Source organism: Bombyx mandarina, chromosome 11 (assembly GCF_030267445.1).
Source record: "Bombyx mandarina strain Sakado chromosome 11, ASM3026744v2".
NCBI lineage: Eukaryota > Metazoa > Arthropoda > Insecta > Lepidoptera > Bombycidae > Bombyx > Bombyx mandarina.
In genome coordinates this window covers 6,927,876-6,951,010 of record NC_143218.1, presented here as the reverse complement: position 1 = coordinate 6,951,010, position 23,135 = coordinate 6,927,876, and the positions used below count along the sequence as shown (strand labels likewise).

Sequence of the window (23,135 nt, the reverse complement as noted above, 5' to 3'; positions counted from 1 at the left end):
ATATTATGACATCACAGCCCGAATACCGCCTTCCGCCTTCAGACATAAGATTGAAAACTCAAATTTCAAGCCTTCACCCTTCACACCAATGCGTTCTGGTTTGAAGGGTAGACAGTTTCATACCAGAAAAGGGCATGCGAAATTGATTTTATGTTACACCGCTATTTCAGTTCAGTATGTAAAATTATTAGTGCCAAATAATTTAAATACAATAATTCGATAATTACATTAGTAGTTTAGACATAATATTTTTGACCACGTCAATAATGTTATTTTTATATAAAGGCATTCAAACATTATAATGTATAATTAAAATATAAAATCCGTTTCAAGTTCATGATCAAACGCTATGGAATAAACTATTAGCAACAACAACGCCGTTTTATAATAAGTGTTTAAATAAATATATATATATATAAATAATTAAAAATCAATTTCAAATGTAAATGTACCTACATTTTATATTCTCAAAACGTATAATGTTTCATAATAAATGACGACGCTCAGAATTTAATACGAAGAAAAGGTTTATTTTGTAATGTTAAGTATTGAATTGAAATTAAGTATAAATTTATTAAATGCATTTACTCTTAAAAGCGTTTATTTTTTTGTCATGATTTTCCCTGTGACCTTATTTGATTATGTGGGTAAGTTTAATTTTACTAATTTAATTTCCTTCATCTTGAAAGGCATTCGTAAATATAATTCAAATTGCACACTTCATTAAAAAAAGTGGCACCTGCCTGCGGGATTTGAATACTAGTATTTAGTCGCTTGATATGGTACACCTGGCGTCTTATTGCTTCGGAGTAATTCGGAGTTCATAAGGATCACTACTGGCGCTGTTTTAACTGCATACCTACCAATTTGAGTAATTTTACGCTGTCGAGAACGTTAAAAAACTCGCACAAAGCACACAAGTTACGACGAATTTTAATTTGTGGCAATAAAATAGAGAAAATTAATTGCACAACGTACACATTGTCTTATTTACAATTTATTGATTGTATTGAAAATGTTAATTTAATATGCAATAAAAACAAAACACACTTAACGCCTACGCAACCACCAACATTGTACGTAGCATATCATCCAAAGTGTCTTCTTTTTGAATTTCACAATATAAACGAATTTAAAATAAAAACGTATCTTCAAAGAAATTTAAAATAAAAAATTATTCATCAATTGCCTTGTTAGCCCTCATTCTTAAATATAAGCAGTGTAGTGAATTTTATGTTACATAACGTTGAGTTTTATAGTAGTTAAGTGTTAAATTTCTAATAGCCAATGGATTTATTTCGTGACAAGGGCTTAAATTCTAATTTGGGTCTCCTTTTGAGTGACATGAAGATAGAAGAATCATTTCATACTTAAAATCAAGCACTTCAGGGCTACTTTACCCCTCTAAATAAATTACTGTCCCTTTCTCAGAGACTAATTCCTATCCTATTGTTATTATAAAATTCTGAAAATTACATTTATTTCTTAATTGAAATTTACGCATTTTTCGTCAATTTAAGTATGACTCTGACACCAAATCTTTGTGTTATCTTTTCATCGAAGTAATTTCTAATGTTTCTGAACGGAAAAAAATATTTGCCATTGGTTGGTGTTTCCAAACAAAAGTCGAACTGTCATTTTCAATTTATCATGGCGGAGGACGAAGACGGTGTTTCGGAAAAGAACTCGCCCCAAAGTTTAAGTAATGAGGAACAAGCACAAGAAACTGAGCAAAATGCGTTACAACCTGACCTAGGTATTGAAGTAGCGGGACTTGGCGATAGCGAGAACGGCGTGGCATCTCCCACCGAGTCAAAAAGACCGTCTTCCAGTGAGTGTTAAACGAAGTTGTTTTTTGTCCTAAATATAAAGACATTCCTGGCAGACCGTCCGTTTGCATTGCAGAGTCGACGGGAGCAACGCGGAAGGAAGAGAATCCGTTTTCGTTCCGGCATTTCTTAAAGAGGGATCTATCGTTGCCGGGCACTTCAACTTATGAGAACACGGGGGCTCGACCTAAGGTGTACGCCAATACAGTGCAGCACTCGCCAACTCGGGTCGAAGGGCATGCCGAGTCGCGCCGGGACAAGGTCCGAGCACTCGACACGCAAGCCAAAGAGAACAACGCCTGTGATAATGCGTCTTGTAGTAATTCCGTAGAAATACCTCTAAGTGTAGTGGATAATTCCGATTCCAAAAATAATTTTTATTCAGCCAGTAACAATTCGCCCTATTACCATAAACCAAATTTAGCTTCCGAGCCTTTAGGTATGCCCTCATTGCCTGACTTTGTTCAGGACCATATATTAGTGGAACAGGCATATCTTAATACCAATGGACCTATCTCTGTTGATTTGGACAATTTGCCAGACTTTACATTTAATACTAATTTTAATGCTGGGTCATCATCATCTCTTGGTAGAAGGAATAACAGTTATGGAAGTAATAGGGGGTATGATTATGAGGAGTACATGGGTGCAGTGTCAGCTTCGAATGATTCTGGATCTGGACGAAATATTCCACTTGACCTGCCAGAGGGAGCTGAAGCTGCAGGGCCAGTACCACTGGACTTGCCTCCTCACTTGAGCCTGGACCTCACTGACTCTGTGAATCCTAGTGACAGGAGAAATGTGTCACCGAGAAATACATTTCCTTTAGATCTGCCACCAAATGCAGGTGAGTTTTATTAGCTAATTATCAATTTTTAATTATACACATTTAGGCTCTGTGGTATAAAGTGAGATATCTGTGTGAGATCTGAATTCGAACTTTGGACCCCAGCACATAATATTATTAAAATAGCTCTTCAAGAATAAAATCAACATACATTTAAAGTTTCTGAAATCTTAATACAGACTTAAATTTATTTCATGCCAATCAGATAAAGGTTGAGTATTGAGCATTTCTCTATTCATATGTTATGTGATTAAAATGTGAATAGGAGGTTTGAATTGAAAGTTGAAGTTGAAGGTTGAAATTGAAAAGGTGTTTGAAGTTTCACAGGTGTTTTAGTCCGAATATAATAGCGATTTTAATCTTTGATTTTTAAAATATAAATGAAATTCAATGAAATTCCAATTTGTTTTTTATTGCTGAGGTGCTCACAGCCCACCTGGTGTTAAGTGGGTACTGGAGCCCATAGACATCTACAACGTAAATGTGAAAAAGCCATATCTCAAGCAGTACGTATCTGTAGTGTACCTGTGATATGAGACATTCAAGATTAGGCACTATATTTTCTGAGGATAGCCTGAGGAGATTTATACAATAATAGAACAACCATAACAAATGATACATTAACTTATTGTCACGAAGTGAACAATGGCATTCATATTGCTATGTCAATGGCCTGAAGTAACCAACTAAGGCCAGGGAAGCCAAGAACCAAACCGCAGCATTAAAACAAAAATTTAATGCTACGTTTCTATATTTAATCAATGATTAAATTCTAAGACGAGGGAGAACTAGGAGAATGGTATATGTAGACAATTCATTTTAGTACTACACTCTGTGTAGTTGTCATGAACTTATGATTCCAAACAGGAATCTATTTTAATAATTACTTATAAGTTGACTATCAACAACAACATAGAATATCTTATTAATTACAAAAGATTGCTTTTGTAAGTTGCAATTGTAGATGTCCACGCAAGGAGTTGGATTACTTGTGTGTATAAATGATCATGAAAACTATAGATAGCCAAAATTAAAAAAAAGTATTGCAAAACTTTTTAGGAGCAGAATCGATGAGGTTACCAGATTTTCTGCCCGTACACCCAGGAAGAACATCCCCAGAGCCAGAGCACCAGGATGAACAGCTTCAACAGATCATGTCTGAGCTTGAAAGGACCAGGTAGTCTTTATTCATTGATCCTTTGTTCATTTGTTTACATTGTTTTTTTACTTGATCAGGATTCCAATTTTATGATTAGCTACCAACCTAGTGTTGCTTGAATATTGTTTGAGATTGACATAGCAAACAATGGAATGTACTTAATAGGAAAGTTATTGTTTTCTACAAACTAAATTCATGCCACCAATATTTTCATTATTAATTGGATATTTTAAAACTGAAACCATAATTACTTGACGGTTGATTAGTTATAAAAATAAGAAATTTTTATTTGTAACACTTTCTGAAGAGTAGTTACTCATAATTGCAGATCGGAATTGTTCACGGAGCGCAGCCGGCGATGCAGATTGGAAGAGGAAATCTCCCGCCTGCGAGCCTCTGAGTCCGATCTGCGAGCTCGGCTCCGGGATTGCGCCCAGGACAGACAATACAAAGGACAGCTTGACGCAGCCGTCTCCACTGTGGAGAATAATTTTATGGATGCTGCTGTAACTACTTTTTAATTATTAATGACTAGTTCATTAGAAATTTAAAAGTGCCTCTAACATCTACACACTTCTAATTCGATTGAGTGAATAAATAGAGTAAGTAAAGTAATAAATAAAGTAAATAAGTATTAAAGGACCAGTTATTACAAGCCTGAATTGCTAAACTACAATACGGAAGCCATAATAAAGGCCATTATTATACGAAGCTCTTCACGTTAATTTATTTGGGCAAATCAGTTGTTTTCTTAATAAAAAAAATAGGAGCCAGTGAAATGAAATGTTTCCAATTAATATTTTATTTTATTTTAGGTGAGAGCAACAGAGGCTGAATCTACAATAGAAAGACTTAAAAAACAAATAAAGAAATTAAAGGTTAGTATTATAGTGCAATGTTAACAGATGTTTGACAGCAATATATGGATATCACGATAAAACCTTAAAACACCTTAAACATCATTTTTAAATAATTTTAACTTTAAATTTGCTGAATAGTATCATAGAGTGTGCATGCACTATCTCCGAACCTAAATGGGGATAAATCACAATCCTAATATGAACTAGAACTATGGATAATACCAAATAAAATAATTTTTGCTTTGAACATTATATTTAAAAGCAATGCAGCTGATTACTTTCCACACGGTTTTGATTCCCTTGAGACTATGTTTTGCGTGCATCATGGAAGAAATATTTTTTATTATGTTTTTGCTTTATATACCTAAAATTCCTAGCTCAATCATTGTTTTCGAAAATCGCCTTTATAAACGGATTGTATGCTGAAATCAGTTTTAATAATGCTTCGGCTCGTCAGTCGAATGTCGTGCGCGTCTGTCAGCACTCATTACGCGGCGGGCTGATGTTGCAGAGTGTGTGTTGCAGGAGGAGCTGGCGGCGTCGGAGGCCGAGGTGGCGGGTCTGCGCGCCGGGCAGCGGGGCGCCGCCGCACAGCTGCGCCGCGCCACCAGGCTCGCCGACACCTCGCTCAGGTACGTCCGCTGCAGTGACCCGGGGTGGCAGTGTGGATCCCCGAGGGGTAGTGTGGGACCCCGGGGGCAGTGTGGGACTCCGGGGGACAGTGTGGGACCCCGGGGAGTAGTGTGGGACCCCGGGGAGTAGTGTGGGACCCTGGAGGGCAGTGTGGGACCCCAGGGGCAGTGTGGAACCCCGAGAGTAGTGTGGGACCCTGGAGGGCAGTGTGGGACCCCAGGGGCAGTGTGGAACCCCGGGAGCAGTGTGAGACCCCGGAGGGACAGTGTGAGATCCCGGGAGGCAGTGCATGCGACAGCTCATAATATTGTATTCTGTCAACAGAGAACTCTTGGCGGGACTCGGACAACTGAACACGCTCAGCTCGACGCTGGACCCGACATGACGCGACCCGACACGTCCGCTGTAGTCTAGCTCCGACCACAGAACATAGTAAATAAAAAACCGATGTTGTCTACGGTAACAAAGTGTGAAATGTCTTATGGCTTGGAAAAGAACTGAAATTTGTTAACGTACTCGTTTGGCGTTTCATAACATTACAATACAGCGTAGTGTAAATAAAAGCTTTTTAAGCATTCGATTAAGATAAAACGAGTGATACATATATGTATTATATTTTAAAGGCAATCGTAGATTTGAAATTTGTTTTATGTATTGTACTGCAAAAGAGTTTTGTTTATAAATTTGAGCCACAAAAATAAACTGTTATTGGTTAAATTAAATTCAACGGCTGAGCTCACAAGCAGCACGGTGGCCGGAACTCGACGCACTGCAGCTCACCAGATGAGAGTTTCTCTGCCTCTGTAGCAGTAGGGGGGCAGCAGACTGGTCTGGGACAGATGCTGTCCCGGGAAGAACTACAGCTACTGATGTTACTAAATAAAACTAATGGATGTTATTATGCAGTAATGTATCGTCAACTATTCGAAATTAATTCAATGTTTATTTGTTTGTAGTACCTTTAATTTAAGCTTTTCAAAAAGTCAAAATGCCCTTTTTTTAAATTATAAATTTTAAAGACTCAAATGATTAGAAGTATCATAAAGTTTTAACAAAAAGATTTTTTTCATGACCTGTATTATTCCTTCAAGGGATGTCTAATGCTTGTTATACATGCAGATTTGTACGCAAGCTCTGGAAACTCAGAATTAGTAATCTTTGTAATTTGAGAGACAAAGTCGGAATTTCTAATAGTTTTAATAGTATGTCAATATTAGGAATAACGAAAACTAATCTTTTTACTTATTCCAAATTGGCAAATAATATCTGTTACGTACATTATTGCATGAAACAGTCCTATTATGTACATAATCAATACTATGCATACGTGTGTTTCAACTGTCCGTTTTCGTAAATATTCCAAAGAGTGTGAGTGTATCATAAATGTGTAGTTTTTAGTGTACTGTAGTATCTAATTTAAAAGAATAAGATTGTATTAAAATCATTCTCATTGGTGTTAAATTGAATAGGGGCTTAGTGTATTAGTCTCTGGAAGTATGACCAGCATCCTCATGTGTATTGTCAATCTCCTCCAATCGTATGATCGAGGCAGTGCTGTATGCTCTAGATCGGATTTTGTCTTTTACAATGACGGTCAGTTTCCATCACGGTCGTGAGAAAATATAGTGCGTCCTAGAACTACTTACATTGAGTTTTGTAAGGCGTAATCATTTTTGTGAGATTAGTAACGTGATACCTCAAGTATGAGCTATATTGTTTTGCAAACCATACCCAGTGCCTATTAAAGGTACCGTGTGCGAAATAGACTATTTCAGAATAACGAATTACAATTTTGTTTTTTGTATCCCCTGTGAATTTGTTCCTTCGTCCTATTTTTATTTGAAACTGATATTGAAACCAGTTACAAATGAACTCTAAACTTTGAAAGTTATTTTGAACTTGCAAACGAATTGTGTAAATAGAATTTATCGATTATTGGTTTTATTATTGTAAAGTAAATTTAAATACTAGATTTTCTTAACATGTTGTGTATAGGGAAACAAAAATAGATGACACACAAAATCGCTAATTTGTATTTCTTCATTTCATTAATTATTGAAAGAGAAATTTAATTGCTTTAAAGTAAATTAACAAAGTTTCGAAACAAAAACTTAATACTTATTAACTTATTAATTTCAAAAAAGGCACTTGCCTTTTTACAACTTTGCCTTTAACAAAAACTTTTTGTTTTTTCTTTTCGATTTTTATTTTGCACTTTATGTCAATACCGTTACCTCGGCTCCAAAGAGTAACAATTCAGAAAATATTTTCTCATAAAATAATTATGTAGGTAATTAAATATTGTATATTCTTTGTCATTATAAATAGTTTTAGAAGACAAATAATACAGTAAGAGTTTTATTGTTTTTTGTTGTTGCCTAGGAACTTGTGAAACAAAATTTCAATCTTTGGTTTTCAGTCAATTTTCTCTTTGAAAATTATAGGTAATAGTTACTGCAACACTCACTGCTTATTCTTTGGAGGGCAGGTACCAATAACCTTTTTTTTACTATTGTAATGCCCATTGCTCTGGTGGCACTATCAAAAAGAAATCTAATGTTAGTTTCGTAATCTTAAGACCTATTGCAGCGATATCTGCCGCGAGCCAGTCGTAAGGTTCACGCGTGCCACCTGCGGTAGTAGAAGTTATAATAATAACTGACAAACAAAAATTAAAAGCCTTTTTAAGTAATGTAAATTATACGTTGTGTATTTTGTAGCGACACGTGTGATAATGCGATCAAGGGTTTCCTCATTAAGAACGCAACGTTTAAGTAAATCGTGTATCCGAAATTTAATTACGAAATTCAAATGTAAATAAATAAAAAAGTTAGGCGGGTAGTTGTAATGTTTGCGTTCATTGGTTCCGTGCGGTCATTCACCTCGCGCGACGCACCCTCCCGCCCCCGCCACTCGCCGTCAGCGGCCGGGGGTTGTCTTGTCATCACATATATTATGTAAAATATTTAGTGCCGTAAAATGGGGGGAATCGGGACACTTTTTAAGTTCGACATTGATTCTTATCGGTTTCTTATTGTAGTTATTATAGTAATAAAACGGAGATCATAATGGTTCCGATAGTTTAAATTTTCATTTATAATGCGTTAAGATATAGTTTATTAAAGAATAATCATAAAAAGTTACAAAAACTCACTTTCCCTATTTACCCAGGCGTTAGGGTGAATCGGGTCGCTTATGGGGACAATAGAGTTTTTCGATAGGGCTGGCACTATTTAGTTGTTAGGTAGGTACCTAACTTTAGGTAATTAACTTTTTAATATCTTTAACGAGTTACAAAACTTTGATGACTAAATTAAACTATTTAATATTCTTAAACGCTAAATAAAAGTCATTTTTTTTCCTACCGACGCCGAAAGTTTGGTTTTCGTCCCGCTGTACAGGGAAGAAAGTGTAACTTTTCCTCCCTGGGTACAAGTGCGCATGCGCGTTAGTGTCAACGTCTGCTCTCAGGCGCCTAAAATTCTCCGCCATTGTTGTGCTCGGGTAATATGCAATATTGTGTTTAGTGTAAAAGTGAAATAAACAAAACTCAATAAAATTTAATACTGAAGTATTAAACAAATATGAGTCCATCAGACAGTTCTTATTCAATTAGTAGTAGTTTATTTAAAAATAAAAAAAACAGTTAAATTGTTTTTTTTATATGTATGATTGCATGTAAAATTGCTGCGGCAAACACGCGGGAAGAAATGTCCAACTTTTCTCCCTTGGTGCACAATGTACTATTCAGTTCAATAAAGTTAAATCTAACAACTCAACAAAGGTATTGTGACATCACAGATTGGTCCCTGTTCCCCCCCATCTACTGTAGGTTTTCTGGTTGTATGTCGCAAAGGCAGCTAATGGACGTCCACTTTCCCCGACGTCTCTAGATTTCATCAATGCATTTTTAATAGGCAACCGGACATTTGTACTAAAGAAATCTAAAAAATACTTACAACGTTACAATAGTTACAACGGCTGCCCCACCCTTCAAACAAAAACGCATTACTGCTTTACGGCAGAAATAGGCAGGGTGGTGGTACCTACCCGTGCGGACTCACAAGAGGCCCTACCACCAGTAACTGTATAGAATCTTTTTAGATATCCCAGCAATTGCAGCTGAAATAATCAACTATCTTGAATAATATATTCATTTGAGTTATTTGTATTATAAATATTGTTATAGTAATTTTTTATGATACGGTAACTTAATAAATAGATACGTAGTTTATTAAAAAAAAGAATAGGTATTCACATGTATACATATATTTATATAGAATATGAATGAATCGATTGCAGATGTTATTGTGTTTTAGATGGCAATGAAATAGAAACGTTTGGTTCTTTTTTTATGATGATATTTTCGGAATCACACAATTTGATTACCAAAAATATAAAACTAGCATTATCTGCAACCAACCTTGCAGGCACCTCTATAAAACTTGTTGAAAACAAAACACCTAATATTCGGTCAAATCCTGGTGCGTATTGTCCCCCTACACTCTTAACTCGCGCGGAACACTCGGGTGTCTATAATGTTACGCAGGATTTCATTCGATAACTTGGTTAACGTAAAATGGCCCTTTCTGATAACGATTTACGTTCATACCCCAATCTAGATTCATAGGACCAATAAATAGGTCATATCAACATTTTCAACATTAAATTTAACATTACAATTCTTAATTGGGTCCAAATGTATTATTATTTGTGTGTCCATATGAGAATTTTTAAGTCAAGATATTTCAAACTAAAAAAGATACTTAAAAACCGATTCTGTAGCTTAAAGATACATCGTATAACAAAATAGCTATAAATATAAAGTGTATTTTTTTTTTCTAAAATACTTCTAGACAGTTCCGACAATGGCCAACACTGAATTCGCGGCTTTGGGAATGTTGGGAATGGAATGGCCATTCAGAAGTGTAGATCTCTAAAGTTGTCTAAATGTTATCAACATATATTTTTTCTCTATTTGAATATATAATATATAGAAATTGATTGAGTTCATACATACATTAAGTTAAGACTAATTGATTGGTGGTTAAATGTACTCTTGAAGTGAAGCATCCGGCTTGAAAAGTGGTACAATCGGAATACCGCTGAGAGATAACATTGTGATGTCTACGGACCTCACCGCTCGACACCGGGTGAGCCGCGTGACCCACCCGCCCTAGAGGAAACAAAAATGCAATCTAGCTGGGGTAGCATAATTCGTCTTAAAACAATCGTATCCCATAATATTACAATGTGTTAATTGCTAATGTACAAAGTGAGTGTGTATTTGCATTGCTATAAATAATGCTTAAAATAGATCTGTTTAGTTAAAATATATTATATTCTTCAAAATTGGATTCTTTGAGCAATAAAATGTGCTGTTCGAATACTTTTGTATAAAGTATGTGTATAATAAATAAGAGAAAAAAAAACAAAATGTAAATATTTGTAACGAAATGATTTATTAATTATGTTAATCGCTGCTGTTTGTTTACAAATTACTATCGTTTATTTTTTTTGTTTTCAACTACATCATAATAAATATTTCACAAATCTATGTAACAAACAAAAGTTTCAAATATTTTATTGGATAATTAATATCCTGATACGAATTCCAAATTATTGTTTATTTTTTACATAAAATTTTCATACATATTTTTTTAAATTATATAACTGAATATTATATTCGTAAAACATATTTAGATTTAAAAAACAAAAACAAATATTTTGTTCGTTGCGGTGTTCGCACGTACCTACCCGGTGGCGTATGTATAATGTTTATGTTAATGTATGAAATATTATAGGTACGAAATGAAAAAAACTTGTAACTTATGAGCCTGAATAAAATTTTGATTTTGAATTACGTTTCTTTATTTTAAACATCAGGGAAAGGGTGAGCACAGTGACCCTTCGATGACCTCGCGTGCAATCAGTGTACTTAGTGCGAGTTTTTTAACGTTCTCGATATCGTAAACGTTTGCCTACGTTTGCCGCTAGGGGCGCTGTTCTAACTGCATACAAATTTGAGTTAACTTTTACGTTATCGAGAACGTTAAAAAACTCGCACTAAGCACACTAGTTTACTTGATGTCCTCACTGTAACATTAGCCGCCAGGGGGCGCACAAGCAAATAATTAATCTAAGAACTGGGAAAACACTAGTCTCCAAACTTTGGAGATAAAGATTTATATTAAAACCAGAAATAAATCTATATTTTATACATTTTAAATAGCGAACCGAATTTATAATTCTTGGAATGTCTTTGGTAACTTTAATGTCTTTATTCGTGAGACAATTATCGCGCATCTAAGACAAGCAATTTAAAGGAAAACTGGAACGTTGGTAGATTTTGCATATAAGTAGTAAGTCGGTCAACGATTCCTGTTTTTGTAGAAATTATGTAGTTTCCACGGTCGGCTGATAGATGTCGCCGCTCGGCGCCTCACCAGACCTTAAATGTCCTAACTACAGTATACATGTAGCATGTGAAGCAGTAATGCGTTTCGGTTTGAAGGGTGGGGCAGCCGTTGTAACTACATTGAGACCTTAGAACTTATGTCAACTATGTCAACACCAGGTGTGCTGTGAGCTCGTCCACCCATCTAAGCAATAAAAAAAGTTTCCCCGGTCGGCCGATAGATGCCGCCGATCGGCGCCTCACTAGACCTTAAATGTCCTAACTACAGTATACAAGTTTCGATAATTCGGGTTACGTATCCGTGTTCTGGGTGCGTATGACGTCCCAGTGCTGGGGAACGTGCAGGAAGTACTTCCTGGCGGCCGCGCAGAACCGGCTCCGGTACTGGTCCGGGGACACCACGGTCGGCTGGCCCGAGCCTAGGTTCTTCTTCACCAGGTGCTCCAGCTTCTTGTCCCATGTGAACGTGCGGATGTAGTCTACACAAAGAGAATTTAGTTTAGAAGACATCTGAATACGTGCTGTCGAAAAAATCGGTTGTCTGTAAAGTCGGTTTACTGACGATAGTTGAATGTGACAACGTCATAAGAAAATACTGATGGAATGGTTTTATTTTTACTGTTTGAGTAAAGCGATGTAAAAGTGCTGATGAAACTGATAAAATGCTGATAATTCCGGCTATGGAATGAGCTCCCCTCCACGGTGTTTCCCGAGCGCTATGACATGTCCTTCTTCAAACGAGACTTGTGGAGAGTATTAAGCCGTAGGCAGCGGCTTGGCTCTGCCCCTGGCATTGCTGAAGTCCATGGGCGACGGTAACCATTCACCATCAGGTGTGCCGTATGTTCGTCTGCCTACAAAAAAAAACACTATGGACTTATTTTTTCGTTTCATCGAGTTTGAAATCACAAGGGTTTCGCACACAGGCGCTGGTGGGGGGCAGTACGCACCGATGATGCCCAGCAGCAGCGTATCGTCCTGCACGGCGAGCAGCAGCGAGTAGTCCATGACGCCGAGCCGCGCCAGCAGGGCGGTGTCGCGGCGCACGGCCCGCCACAGCGCGGCGCCGCTCGCAGACTGCACGTACAGCGGCCGCTCCCAGCGCGCTGCCCCACACGACAGAGTTTTACAAACGAATCGCAGACAAATTTATAAAATTTTGTTTCGAAAATAAAACGTTGTTTGCTGCAATATTAAAGAACGATTTGCATCAAACAAAAATTCCTTGTAAGCTATTCATATAAAGGGTGTGTAAGGTTTTTTTTCTACCTATGCTGATTGCCTTGTGAGGCTATTTCAGCTTCATCCTTACATGTAGGTGAGCTCACGGAACTCAAACCGGAAATGTTGCTAAGACTAGCCCTAGCAAGAGCAGTGCTTCGCAGAATCTACCACCGGATCAGAATCGCGACCCGCTGAGAAGATTCGGCGAGAAACTCAGTGGTTTGAATATATTTATTCTTAGTTTAAAACAATCCAATTCCAAACGGGACAAAAAAAACAGGGCCTTTTGTCCTAAATATTTTAACTGGCACCTAACTAAAGAGTGGCGAGGCGTAGAGCATAAATATGTATATACAAGACTCACAGTTGAGCAAGTTCTCGTCCATAAGCACGTGCTGCGGCGGGGGCCGCGCGGGCTGCGGCGCCAGGCGGTGTCGCGAGGAGCCCTTGAGGTCGTAGCGCGGCGCCCCGGGGCCGCAGCCGTACCACACGTGCTCCAGCACCAGCACGTCCGCGCTGCACGCGCTGAACACCCCCACTATGCGTGCTGCACGCACACGCACATACTTGAGTAGCCACTCAAAGGGTATTGTGTGACGAAATGCCGTCAGATTTGACACGCTTGTAACTATCAAACTCACTAAGCACCGGCAATGGAATCTCCCATAGTGTATACGTCACGTCTGCACGTGTCTTTTGCGCGTCTCTGTGACGTCATCAACCCAGTCTAACAACTCTAGCATCATTGATAACAGTTGATTTTTAATAATCACGTTAATGTGGTTGTTAAACGTCGTTTTTATGGGCTATTTAAGAATAGTCTTAAAAGTACACTCCACAACAATGCGTTCAATTAGAAAAAATTATAATTTGTTGTATTTAAAAAAGTGTTTAATTTTAATTATTTTAAGCCATAGCGTGGTTCAGGAAATTAACAAAGCCATCTACCGTGTACTAATGTAAACTGGCTTATAAAATAGAAACTTATTGAAAGTTCTCTTCTATGTCGTTTCCTCACTGCTGAGGATTGCGACCACATGCGACGTTCGGACGTTGATTAAAAGTATAGGGACATTATTTTTATTTAAGTACCAAGTACCAAATACCAAGTCTAATAGGTTAAACTAAACAACGTTTTACTGAAATTTCAGACGAACGGACGGATCTCTGAGCATTGAACGTATATAGGCCCGGGCACGTTACCTAGCAGGCTGGGCTGGCGCTCCTCCCGGCACGCGGCCACGTAGCTGAAGTAGTGGGGGGCGAAGTCCAGGAACTGCTGCGACTCGGGCTTCGTCATCTCCTTCAGCACGAACCGGTCGTCTGCAACGCGGGAACGAAACATTTATAATTCATTTTTACATCTTTAAATTAACTAGTGGTCCCGCAGTAGTCGAAATTCGACTATAATTAATTGATTTTTTTTTCCTACCTAAGCTGAGAGCCTTGAGAGGCTATATCAGCGTAACCTTAACTAGTGGGTGAGCTCACGGGGCTCAAACCTGACGACGTTGCTAATACGAACCCTAGCAAGAGCCGTGCTTCGCAGAATCTACCACCGGATCGGAAACGCGATCCACTGAGAAGATCCGGCGAGAAACTCAGTGGGCTGTGTCTGTGGGTTAATTTACTCGTCGAGCTCTTCGTCACAAGCGACGGGTTCGACGAGAACGATGACCGGTGCTTGAGGTACCTAAAGCACCGTTAGTGGATCGGGATGATCCGAAATGACATGTTTGGGGCGACGACGACTACTTTCCATTCTGTCCGCAGGATCGGGAATGTAGTTACCGGCGGCCACAATGAGAGGGCTCTCGTGTCGTGCCGCTTTATCGAAGTGGCTCAAAGCGCATGGCGTCACGTTGTCATGTCCATGGACTCCGGTGACCAGCCAGCACCAGGCCGACAGGGTGCTTCTGCGAGTCGAGCCTGAAGACACATCACACAGTATACTTCACCTTTAGTCTTGCAGAAGGTCGAGCCGGACTTGCCCCCGCGCGCCGCCCACGGCACGCACTGAGCCACCGACCGTATGAACGACTCCTCAATGTCGCATACGTTTTCTGAAAATAGAAAATATTTCACAAGTTGCAACCGTCTCATGTCAGTAACCGCGAAACGTGTTACAAGCGTTATGTTGTTGTAAAGTGACGTAGTTATCCGTGTTACCGAGCGAGAGTACATCGCTATCTCGCTCGCACTCCGGGGCGACGGGGCTTGAACGGTTACGTGCACCTTTTATATTTATCAACTACCCTCACCAGCGGAGTGTGAAGTTTTTAATTACTATTAATTTTAATTTTAATTACTATTAAACTGATGTTGAGATGTTGGTGTATCAAGGATGTGTATGGGCTCTGGCAGTCCTATTGTACTTATTCACTTGTTTAAGCAATAAAACAATTGTTTTAGATTTAAAAAAAGCATTAGGTATATAAATACAAGATTCAGCCCGTCTCGAAGACTAGCGGGAGAGCCCCGAACAAATTACCTTAGAACCGTTGTGATATTAAATCTGATGAAACGAAAAATCGACACTACAAAAGATAGTTGTTTAGACCGCGGACTGCGAGGGAAAGAGATAGAATATTTCCGATGGTGTCATTTGTACTGCCAGTGAATTGCACATGTGTTTTAGGAACGCACTGTCGTCGCAGGCACAGGGCGCGGCGCGGGGCGGCGCGGGGGCTGCGGGAGCCGCAGGGGGCGGGGCCAGTACGGCGTGTCGCAGCTGCTCGAACTGCCGCGCGAAGTACACGCGGCACGTCAGGCCCTCCTGCACGCGCATATGTGACGTCATTATTTCACACACAGACACACATTAGCTTATATATTTAGAGGTTTACACCGTTAGAGCGGTATTTTTGGTCATCCAGCGCTATTGGGAATACAATAATTCCAGCCAGACTGAAAACGCCCCACCAGCTGTGGATGTGATTATTGGTAGGCTTGATCTTTATTGCAGCAGTAGACAGCAGCCGGGCTGTGGTTATGGCAATGTCGGTGCCCGTGACCGAAGGTGATCACTGACCATCAGGAGGGTCGTATTTTTCTTACTTATTTATCTATATAGATATAAAAATGAATTGCTGTTCGTTATTCTCGCTAAAACTCGAGAACGGCTAGACCGATTTGGCTAATTTTGGTCTTGAATTATTTGTGGAAGTCCAGAGAAGGTTTAAAAAGTAGTTAAATATGAAAATACTCGGAATTAAATAAAAATATAATTATAATTTTGTATTTCCTTTGATGTGTCCCCCGTCGGACGGATTCCTTTTGTTTGTTTTAAGTTCATTTTATACAAAAGTTTAGGTATTTCATCTTCGATAGACGAGTGATTGAGGCACTACGAAGTCTGCCGGGTCAGCTAGTAAATAATAAAAAAACTCGCTCGTTGTAGTCATTCGTGGACACTTTTTTGTCCTTATAGGCAGACGAGCATATAGTCCCATGATGGGTGGGTGGTTACCGTCGCCCATGGTCTTCAGCAATTTCTGAGGTAGAGCCAAGCCGCTGCGTACTGTTAAGTACTCTTCACAAGCCTCATTTAAGGACATGTCAGAGCGCTCTGGAAACTCCGTTGAGGGGAGCTCATTCCAAAGCCGGATGGTGAGTGGCAAAAAAGATCTCTGGAAACGCACTGTGGATGAACGCAGTGGCTACAGATACTATGGATGAACTCTGCTCCGGTGGCGGGCGGTGCGATGGTAATAACGAGATGATGGGATCAAAAACGTGTTAACGTATTAAATAGGTATGATAAAGCCTGCGATATTCGACCAGATACAGTGGCGTCCATACTGATGCAACAAACCTCCCCCCGGGCGGCACCCCGGGAGTCCGGGGAGGGGGGCGGTCACTCACCTTTAGAACAACTTCGATGTGTTCAACTGATTTTTCTTTAGACTTCTGACCGTCACTTTTATCCCGGGCCACGGACTCTGACTCCTCTGGCTCGGATGGCGCGCTGAAAACATGGAATAGTTTTTATTGGTTAGACGGGTCAACGAACTCACGGCTCATCTGGGGTTAACCACTTATCAATGTAAGCCTCAGGTTTTACCGTACAACTCAGTATAAAAACTGTTTATTGGCAGAAATAGGTGGTGGTATCAACCCGTGCGGGCTTGCAGGACGTTCTGGCACCAAGTTGAACCGATTAAAACTATATAAATGATTATTTTATTTTACGTTGTACTTGAAGTTCGATAACTTGCACTAGAACGTGGTCTTTATTCATCTAAGAAATTCTCTTTCAAGTTTTGATGTCTGTTCTTGTCTAACCGACAATACCAATATAGACTAAGCTATTATTAATAATTGTATGTTATTATCAACATGATACTTTTGTTTTGTGTATTAGAATGAATGTGTTCACAGTCCAGCTGATATTGAGCCGTCAAGGCAGCCCAGGGCTGAGGTGGAATTCGCGATTGTGTTCTATAATGACCCCACCCTACAAGCCGGGTTGTTTTTTTTATTTTTTTTAGTGCTTAGATGGGTGGACCAGCTCACAGCCCACCTGGTGTGAAGTGGTTACTGGAGCCCATAGACATCCACACGTAAATGCCCCACCCACCATGATATATAAGTTCTAAGGTCTCAAGTATAGTTATAACGGCTGCCCCACCCTTCAAACCGCAACGCATTACTGCTTCACGGCAGAAATAGGCAGGGTGGTAGCAAAAGCGACAAGGCCGGTACCCGTGACGCTGGCGGGCGCGGCGGTAGGCGGCGGAAGCGAGTGCGGCAGCCAGCAGAGGGCCCAGCGCGCCCGCCAACACCACCGGCAGCACGCCGTTCACCACCACGCCACTCTGCAACGGACAAGGTGATCTTTTTATTTCCCTACCTAAGCTGATGGACTTGATAGACCATACCGGCGTCACCAGGCGAGTAGGTGAGCTCACGAGGCTCAAACCTGACGTTGTTGCTGACACGAACCCTAGCAATTGTTGTGCTTTGCACCACCACCGGATCGGAAACGCGACCCACTGAGAAGATCCGGCAAGAAACTCAGTGAGCTGTGTCTGTGGGTTAATTTACTGAGCCCGATGAGAGAGCTTCGACAAGAACGATGACCGGTGCTTGGGGGACCTAACAGCACTGTTAGTGGATCGGAAGGATCCGAAATAACGTGAAGGGGCATTCGGTACCAGATCTCTGGCAACTTCGGTTCGGATAGCGTGACGTGGCGTACCACACGACTACTAGCGGCTTTCACTATACCACAGTTCTCAAATATTGTACTATCTATGGTCACAGTCTGTGGTGGAGACATCAAGCCCGTCACGACTACTAAAATAATGTAACTAAAGAAAAGGGTACTTCTTATTTTATTTTTTTCGATATGGCAACTCGCTTCTCGTCGTGCCATTGTTGCCAGTGTCAAGCTTATACAACTGCGTAATATGAAAAAAAGATATTGATTTTTCTTATTATTTTTATTCATTGGGATGAAATTAAACAAAATTGATTGAATAGAGACGAGATGGAATGTAGTAACGTCCCAGTAAAATAGTAGGAATTTTCTGATGCGACGTTTATCCCATCCTCCCACACTTATACAAAGTCACAGAAGCTAAACTTTTAATAAAATACCAATATAACTTCGCTCTACGTGTTACAGGGTCATTAAAGCCAATAAATAACCCTCCATATAGCTTAATTATAGATTTTGTACACAATATTATAATTTAATTCAAACACAACTTGTTGAATTAAGCTTCGACGCGTCCATGGCACACCGAACCCCCCACAGACTCCGTGAGATCAGTAACAAAACGTGATGTGATTAAAGTCTGTTTTTCTCGTGTTGAGTGCTCACCGAAGCTCATGTACATCGGAGAGTACCACACCCACCTTGAGACGTGAGGGCAAAGATTCAAGTCTGTTACATTAGGGTTGCCTCACCCTTCGTATCGGAAATGACTGCTTCATAACTGGACTAGGATGGTGGCACCAATAAAACCTTATCCAGTCATTGATAATACTGAGGGTAGTTAAGGCGTGGTGCGCGATATCGGAGACGTTATAGTTACGTGGCTGGCGGGCTGGTTGTTGGACAGCAGCTGCGACAGAATCTGCCGCGCCGTCTTCTTGTCGCCACGCTCCTCGTCCTCGTCACCACCTGCGCAGGGAGGAGGGGGGGTGCGTCAGTACAGTACTACTGCCACTACACACTAACCTACGTACTGGCGTTTCAGTTCAATGCGCTGTCTACGCTGGTCGTTGCTGATGTCCGGGAGCACACGTCCAATAGTTATGACTGGACGGGTCAAGATTAGAGCACAGGTATTGTAGTGACTAACTCAGACAAATCTTCGAGGCTTAACAGCTTTGAAAATTATCATCCCCTCGTACGTGTAGTTGTGCTCACGTCCATGAGCGATGGTGAGCACTGACCACATGATAGGACGTGCGCTCGACCTACACAGATAGTAAAAGCAGAATCGTAGCTCATCCCCCCCACTGGGAGCGGGGGGGGGGGAGCGTCACTTACCGCCGTGCTCCTTGTCCAGCTCCCGGCTCGAGTTGTCTGTGGAAAACACATACGTGGTGCCTAAAATGTGAGTACTGGTTAGTCATGACTATCGGTTGGTATTGGTGAGCATTAGTATTTGCGGCGTCGTTATAGAACAAAACAAACAATATTTGCGATGAATAAAAAAAATTACATCCACAAAAAGGCAATTGTTAATGTACATAATGTACATGATGATCCCACAGTGGCACCGGAGACTGACACACACATATGTATACTAAATAGCTGATTACAATACGTTTACTGAACCACTTCGATGTGTTTAGTGCAGGAAACATAGCGACTTTTGTTTTATCAAAAATAACACTCCCTGTATTATACAGGGTGTTGTGTATTTATTTATATGATTTATTTTTGTATTGTATTTATAATTTTAATTTTTTTTTAAATCTGATATATACATATGTATATGGACTGAAGCACTTCCAGTACGTCGGGATACACCACTAACATGCCATATATCGTCTACTCAATTTAGGTGACGTCACATGAAAAATTAGTACATATTTAAAAAATAGCGAATGTAGAGGATCGCCTTAAATGACATTATTAAACTTAAATGACATTAAATAAAAAAAAATCCAACTACCGTTATCGCCGGAAGAATCTTCGACATCAGATTTATCTTCGGCTGGAAATAAAATAAAATAAAATTAATATAAAGATTAATAAATAATGAATAGTTGTACAATATCTTCTCTTTCCTACCTACCCCCTCACGCCTAAGACCAAGCTCATCCCTCTCCCCCTCAAATTTAGCCATAGCGTATTTTTAATAATTTCTGTCATATACATTTCGTTTCTGAAATGTAAACTTCTATTTAATTCGCGATGATGTGTCCTTTTTCAATTATTAATTAGAAAAAGATAGCGCCGTGAGCGGTGACCTCAAGTCCCAACCTGAATATTGAGGCATGTGGTCAAAGTCCCAGTTGCGTGTAGATGCTAGCCGATCCTTAATTGCATTACATCATTTTCTGGCGGTAGGACCACTTTTGAGTCCGCGCGGGTAGGTCCCACCGCCCCGCTTATTTCTGCCGTGAAGCAGTAATGCGTTTCGGTTTGAAGGGCGGGACAGCCGCTGTACTGTAAAAATTGAGACCTAAGAACTCATATTTCAAGGTGGGTGGCGACACTTATGTAGATGTCTATAATGTCTATAGGCTCCGGTAAACACTTAACATCAGGTAGTCCGTGAGCTCGTCCACCCAGCTAAGCAATAAAAAAAACACAGGATTGTGGTGCTTATCCGTGAGGACCCACAAAACGGCGTGCCAGTGTGAAATACAATTTGAAGACAAAATTCAACAAATGGCAACACTTAAAACTTTATTAACACTTGACCGGACTCCAACGGACAATGTGCAACACTACGATACGCACCAGCAGTCTCCTGTACGGTCTTCGTGTTCTTCCCGGGCGTGGACCACTTGTCCTGGGCGTCGCGCAGCATCTTCTCGCCAAAGATAATCGAATCGGACACACTCCACAGCCGTCGGACGGCATCTATGCTTGACAAAGTTTCGATATTAAAGCTTACGAAAAAAAATTGGAGCGCATGCAACTTGGTGCACGTGACAGAAGTTAAACTTCTTTTAGGGTATATAGTATTTGAGAAGTAGTATGTGTGTGTAGAGTGGTATTTGTGTGTATAAGAGAAACGATCTATCTCGCTCCTCTCCCTCTCTCCACGGTCGAATGGTTCGCGAGACGCTCTGTCTATTTTCTCACTCTCGCTCTTCCTAAATTGTATCTTTTCTCTCTAGTCGTAACGAATCTATCGCAAGTTAAATTTTACTCTCAACGTTCCTAAAGAAGTTTCTCTTGAAGAAAAAGACATTATTTGTGCAACACTACAAATATATTCGTTGACGTTTCTTTAACATTAAAATTCTCGGCTTAATTTTTTGGGGAATCGATTCTTTAACATTCTCTTTTTTTTAGTCTGGCAACCGGCTGTTCCCAATACCATTGTTGCCAGAGTCGACTTTATATCGTCCTCATCTTTATATATTTAATAAAATATAACGTAATAGAGTTTCCTTGAACAGGAACCGCTCACCCCTCAGCGAGTCCGTCTCGTGGATGCTGGACGACGTCAGCGCCAGATGTATCTGATCGGTGTGCTGCTTGAAGGTCTGGAACTCCTTATCCGCTTCAGGGTCCGAGATACTGCTGAACGTCTCGTGACCTGTAGACACATAAAAATAAAAAATAAGCCTTTATTGCTGTTTTACTTACTAATTACTAACTTAATAAATTACTTAATAAGAACTTAAATTAAAATCCAACTTATAATTGAGTATTCCGTTCGGCGTTCGCTGTGGTCTTCAAAACAGCTTGTCTCTCGACAAAGGTCTCCTCTAATGCCCTTGTAGGCAGACGCGCATACGGCCCACCTGATGGTGAGTGGTTACCGTCGCTCATAGAGTTCAGCAATGCCAGGGGCAGAGTCAAGTCGCTGCCTACAGCCAGATATAAGATTGCCAATAATATTTTTTTTTGTGCTATTTGACTCCAATGTGGGCTATACTCTTTATTTTATCTTCCCAACGTTTTGGCTGCCTTCCTTTTTTTCTACAGCCGTCCCTGTAGATACATAGCGAATGGGAAATCTTTTTTTGGTCTTCGAAAGCTGGCAGTCTACTGCCGCCAGTGGGGGAGTCTTCGTTGGTACAAAAGAAGGACACGTCAACTAGTTATTGCGCGAAATAGTAACACATTACTGGTGGTAGGACCTCTTGCAAGTCCGCATGGGTAGGTACCACCGCTCTGCCTATTTCTGCGGTGAAGCAGTAATGCGTTTCGGTTTGAAGGGTGGGGCAGCCGTTGTAACTATTCTGAGACCATAGAACTCATATCTCAAGGTGGGTGGCGCATTTACGTTGTAGATGTTTATGGGCTCCAGTAACCACTTAACACCGGGTGGGCTGTGAGCTCGTCCACACATCAGTGCAATAAAAAAATAAAATAAAAACATATATACACCCATCCTTACAAATTTTCGCATTAATAATGTTGGTTGAATTTTATTTCAATGCTGGTTTTCCGCGTCGACACTGTGTCACGGGAACCGAAGCCCACAGTCAGCTCTGGGATGAGAGACAACCTATACTATTTCCCACAGTTTAAGCTTTCGTCAAAATGAATGCGTGAGAACAGACGGACATAATTTCCGTTCGTTACGTTCATATCCATATTTATATTATATTTATATGGATTACTAATAAAAACTTAAAAATCCAAGCATTTTCTCACGTCTGTATGTGCTTTACCGTTAAACATAATCTGTGGTTAGCTTTTTTTGTTTTGGCCCCAAATGACGTCACAGTAATCACACAGCGTTCGGTCGGTTTTGCTAAACTTCTTACTGAACTGTTTCGCGATTATCAATTCAATTTCAATCTTACCTTTAAGCATAAGTTCGTTCAGTTGAGTTATGAGATCTTCCCTCATTTGTTTCATGTCGTAGTTGATTGAAATCTCTTCAGGGGGTAGTTGGATGTCGTACGCCGTTATTTTGCTGAACCTGCGGACGTGAAGTAGTAGATCGTAGATAAGGTTGTGTTATCGCGCGCAGGGGGGGATCGCAGGGGTCAGGGGGGACCACAGGGGGCAGGG

The 23,135-nt window shown here is 40.2% G+C and overlaps 2 protein-coding genes across 3 annotated transcripts in view; one reads left to right on the top strand and one right to left on the bottom strand.

Annotated features, from left to right (window-relative positions):
- Positions 1-1,628: 1,628 nt before the first annotated feature.
- On the top strand, positions 1,629-11,188 carry LOC114242269 (uncharacterized). The gene is made up of 7 exons (XM_028173365.2): positions 1,629-1,831; positions 1,906-2,676; positions 3,736-3,853; positions 4,164-4,341; positions 4,651-4,713; positions 5,221-5,327; positions 5,653-11,188. The coding sequence occupies exons 1-7, from the start codon at positions 1,651-1,653 to the stop codon at positions 5,711-5,713; spliced, it is 1,479 nt and encodes a 492-aa protein (XP_028029166.2). The 5' UTR covers positions 1,629-1,650; the 3' UTR covers positions 5,714-11,188.
- An 839-nt stretch (positions 11,189-12,027) lies between these two features.
- The window catches only part of fab1 (1-phosphatidylinositol 3-phosphate 5-kinase fab1), a 32,979-nt gene continuing 21,871 nt past the window's right edge, over positions 12,028-23,135 (bottom strand). Inside the window, exons 20-33 of one of the 2 annotated variants that reach the window (XM_028173263.2) lie at positions 22,925-23,043; positions 21,577-21,705; positions 20,898-21,020; positions 20,104-20,145; positions 19,473-19,532; positions 19,012-19,100; positions 17,675-17,787; positions 16,835-16,937; positions 15,617-15,746; positions 14,929-15,033; positions 14,174-14,293; positions 13,335-13,517; positions 12,697-12,852; positions 12,028-12,225 (exon numbers count right to left, since the gene is read on the bottom strand). In XM_028173263.2, the coding sequence (XP_028029064.2) occupies positions 12,038-12,225; positions 12,697-12,852; positions 13,335-13,517; positions 14,174-14,293; positions 14,929-15,033; positions 15,617-15,746; positions 16,835-16,937; positions 17,675-17,787; positions 19,012-19,100; positions 19,473-19,532; positions 20,104-20,145; positions 20,898-21,020; positions 21,577-21,705; positions 22,925-23,043 (1,660 nt within the window). In that variant the 3' untranslated portion in view covers positions 12,028-12,037. The remainder of the gene's footprint in view (positions 12,226-12,696; positions 12,853-13,334; positions 13,518-14,173; positions 14,294-14,928; positions 15,034-15,616; positions 15,747-16,834; positions 16,938-17,674; positions 17,788-19,011; positions 19,101-19,472; positions 19,533-20,103; positions 20,146-20,897; positions 21,021-21,576; positions 21,706-22,924; positions 23,044-23,135) is intronic. The other variant, XM_028173264.2, reaches the window with a different exon arrangement.

What these genes read in the sequence shown, in the direction of transcription:
- LOC114242269 (XM_028173365.2), top strand. Translation starts at nt 1,651, where the DNA reads ATGGCGGAGGACGAAGACGGTGTTTCGGAAAAGAACTCGCCCCAAAGT. An exon ending in TCTGAGCTTGAAAGGACCAG is followed by an intron (nt 3,854 to 4,163) that starts GTAGTCTTTATT and finishes TCATAATTGCAG; the next exon opens with ATCGGAATTGTTCACGGAGC. An exon ending in CTCGCCGACACCTCGCTCAG is followed by an intron (nt 5,328 to 5,652) that starts GTACGTCCGCTG and finishes TTCTGTCAACAG; the next exon opens with AGAACTCTTGGCGGGACTCG.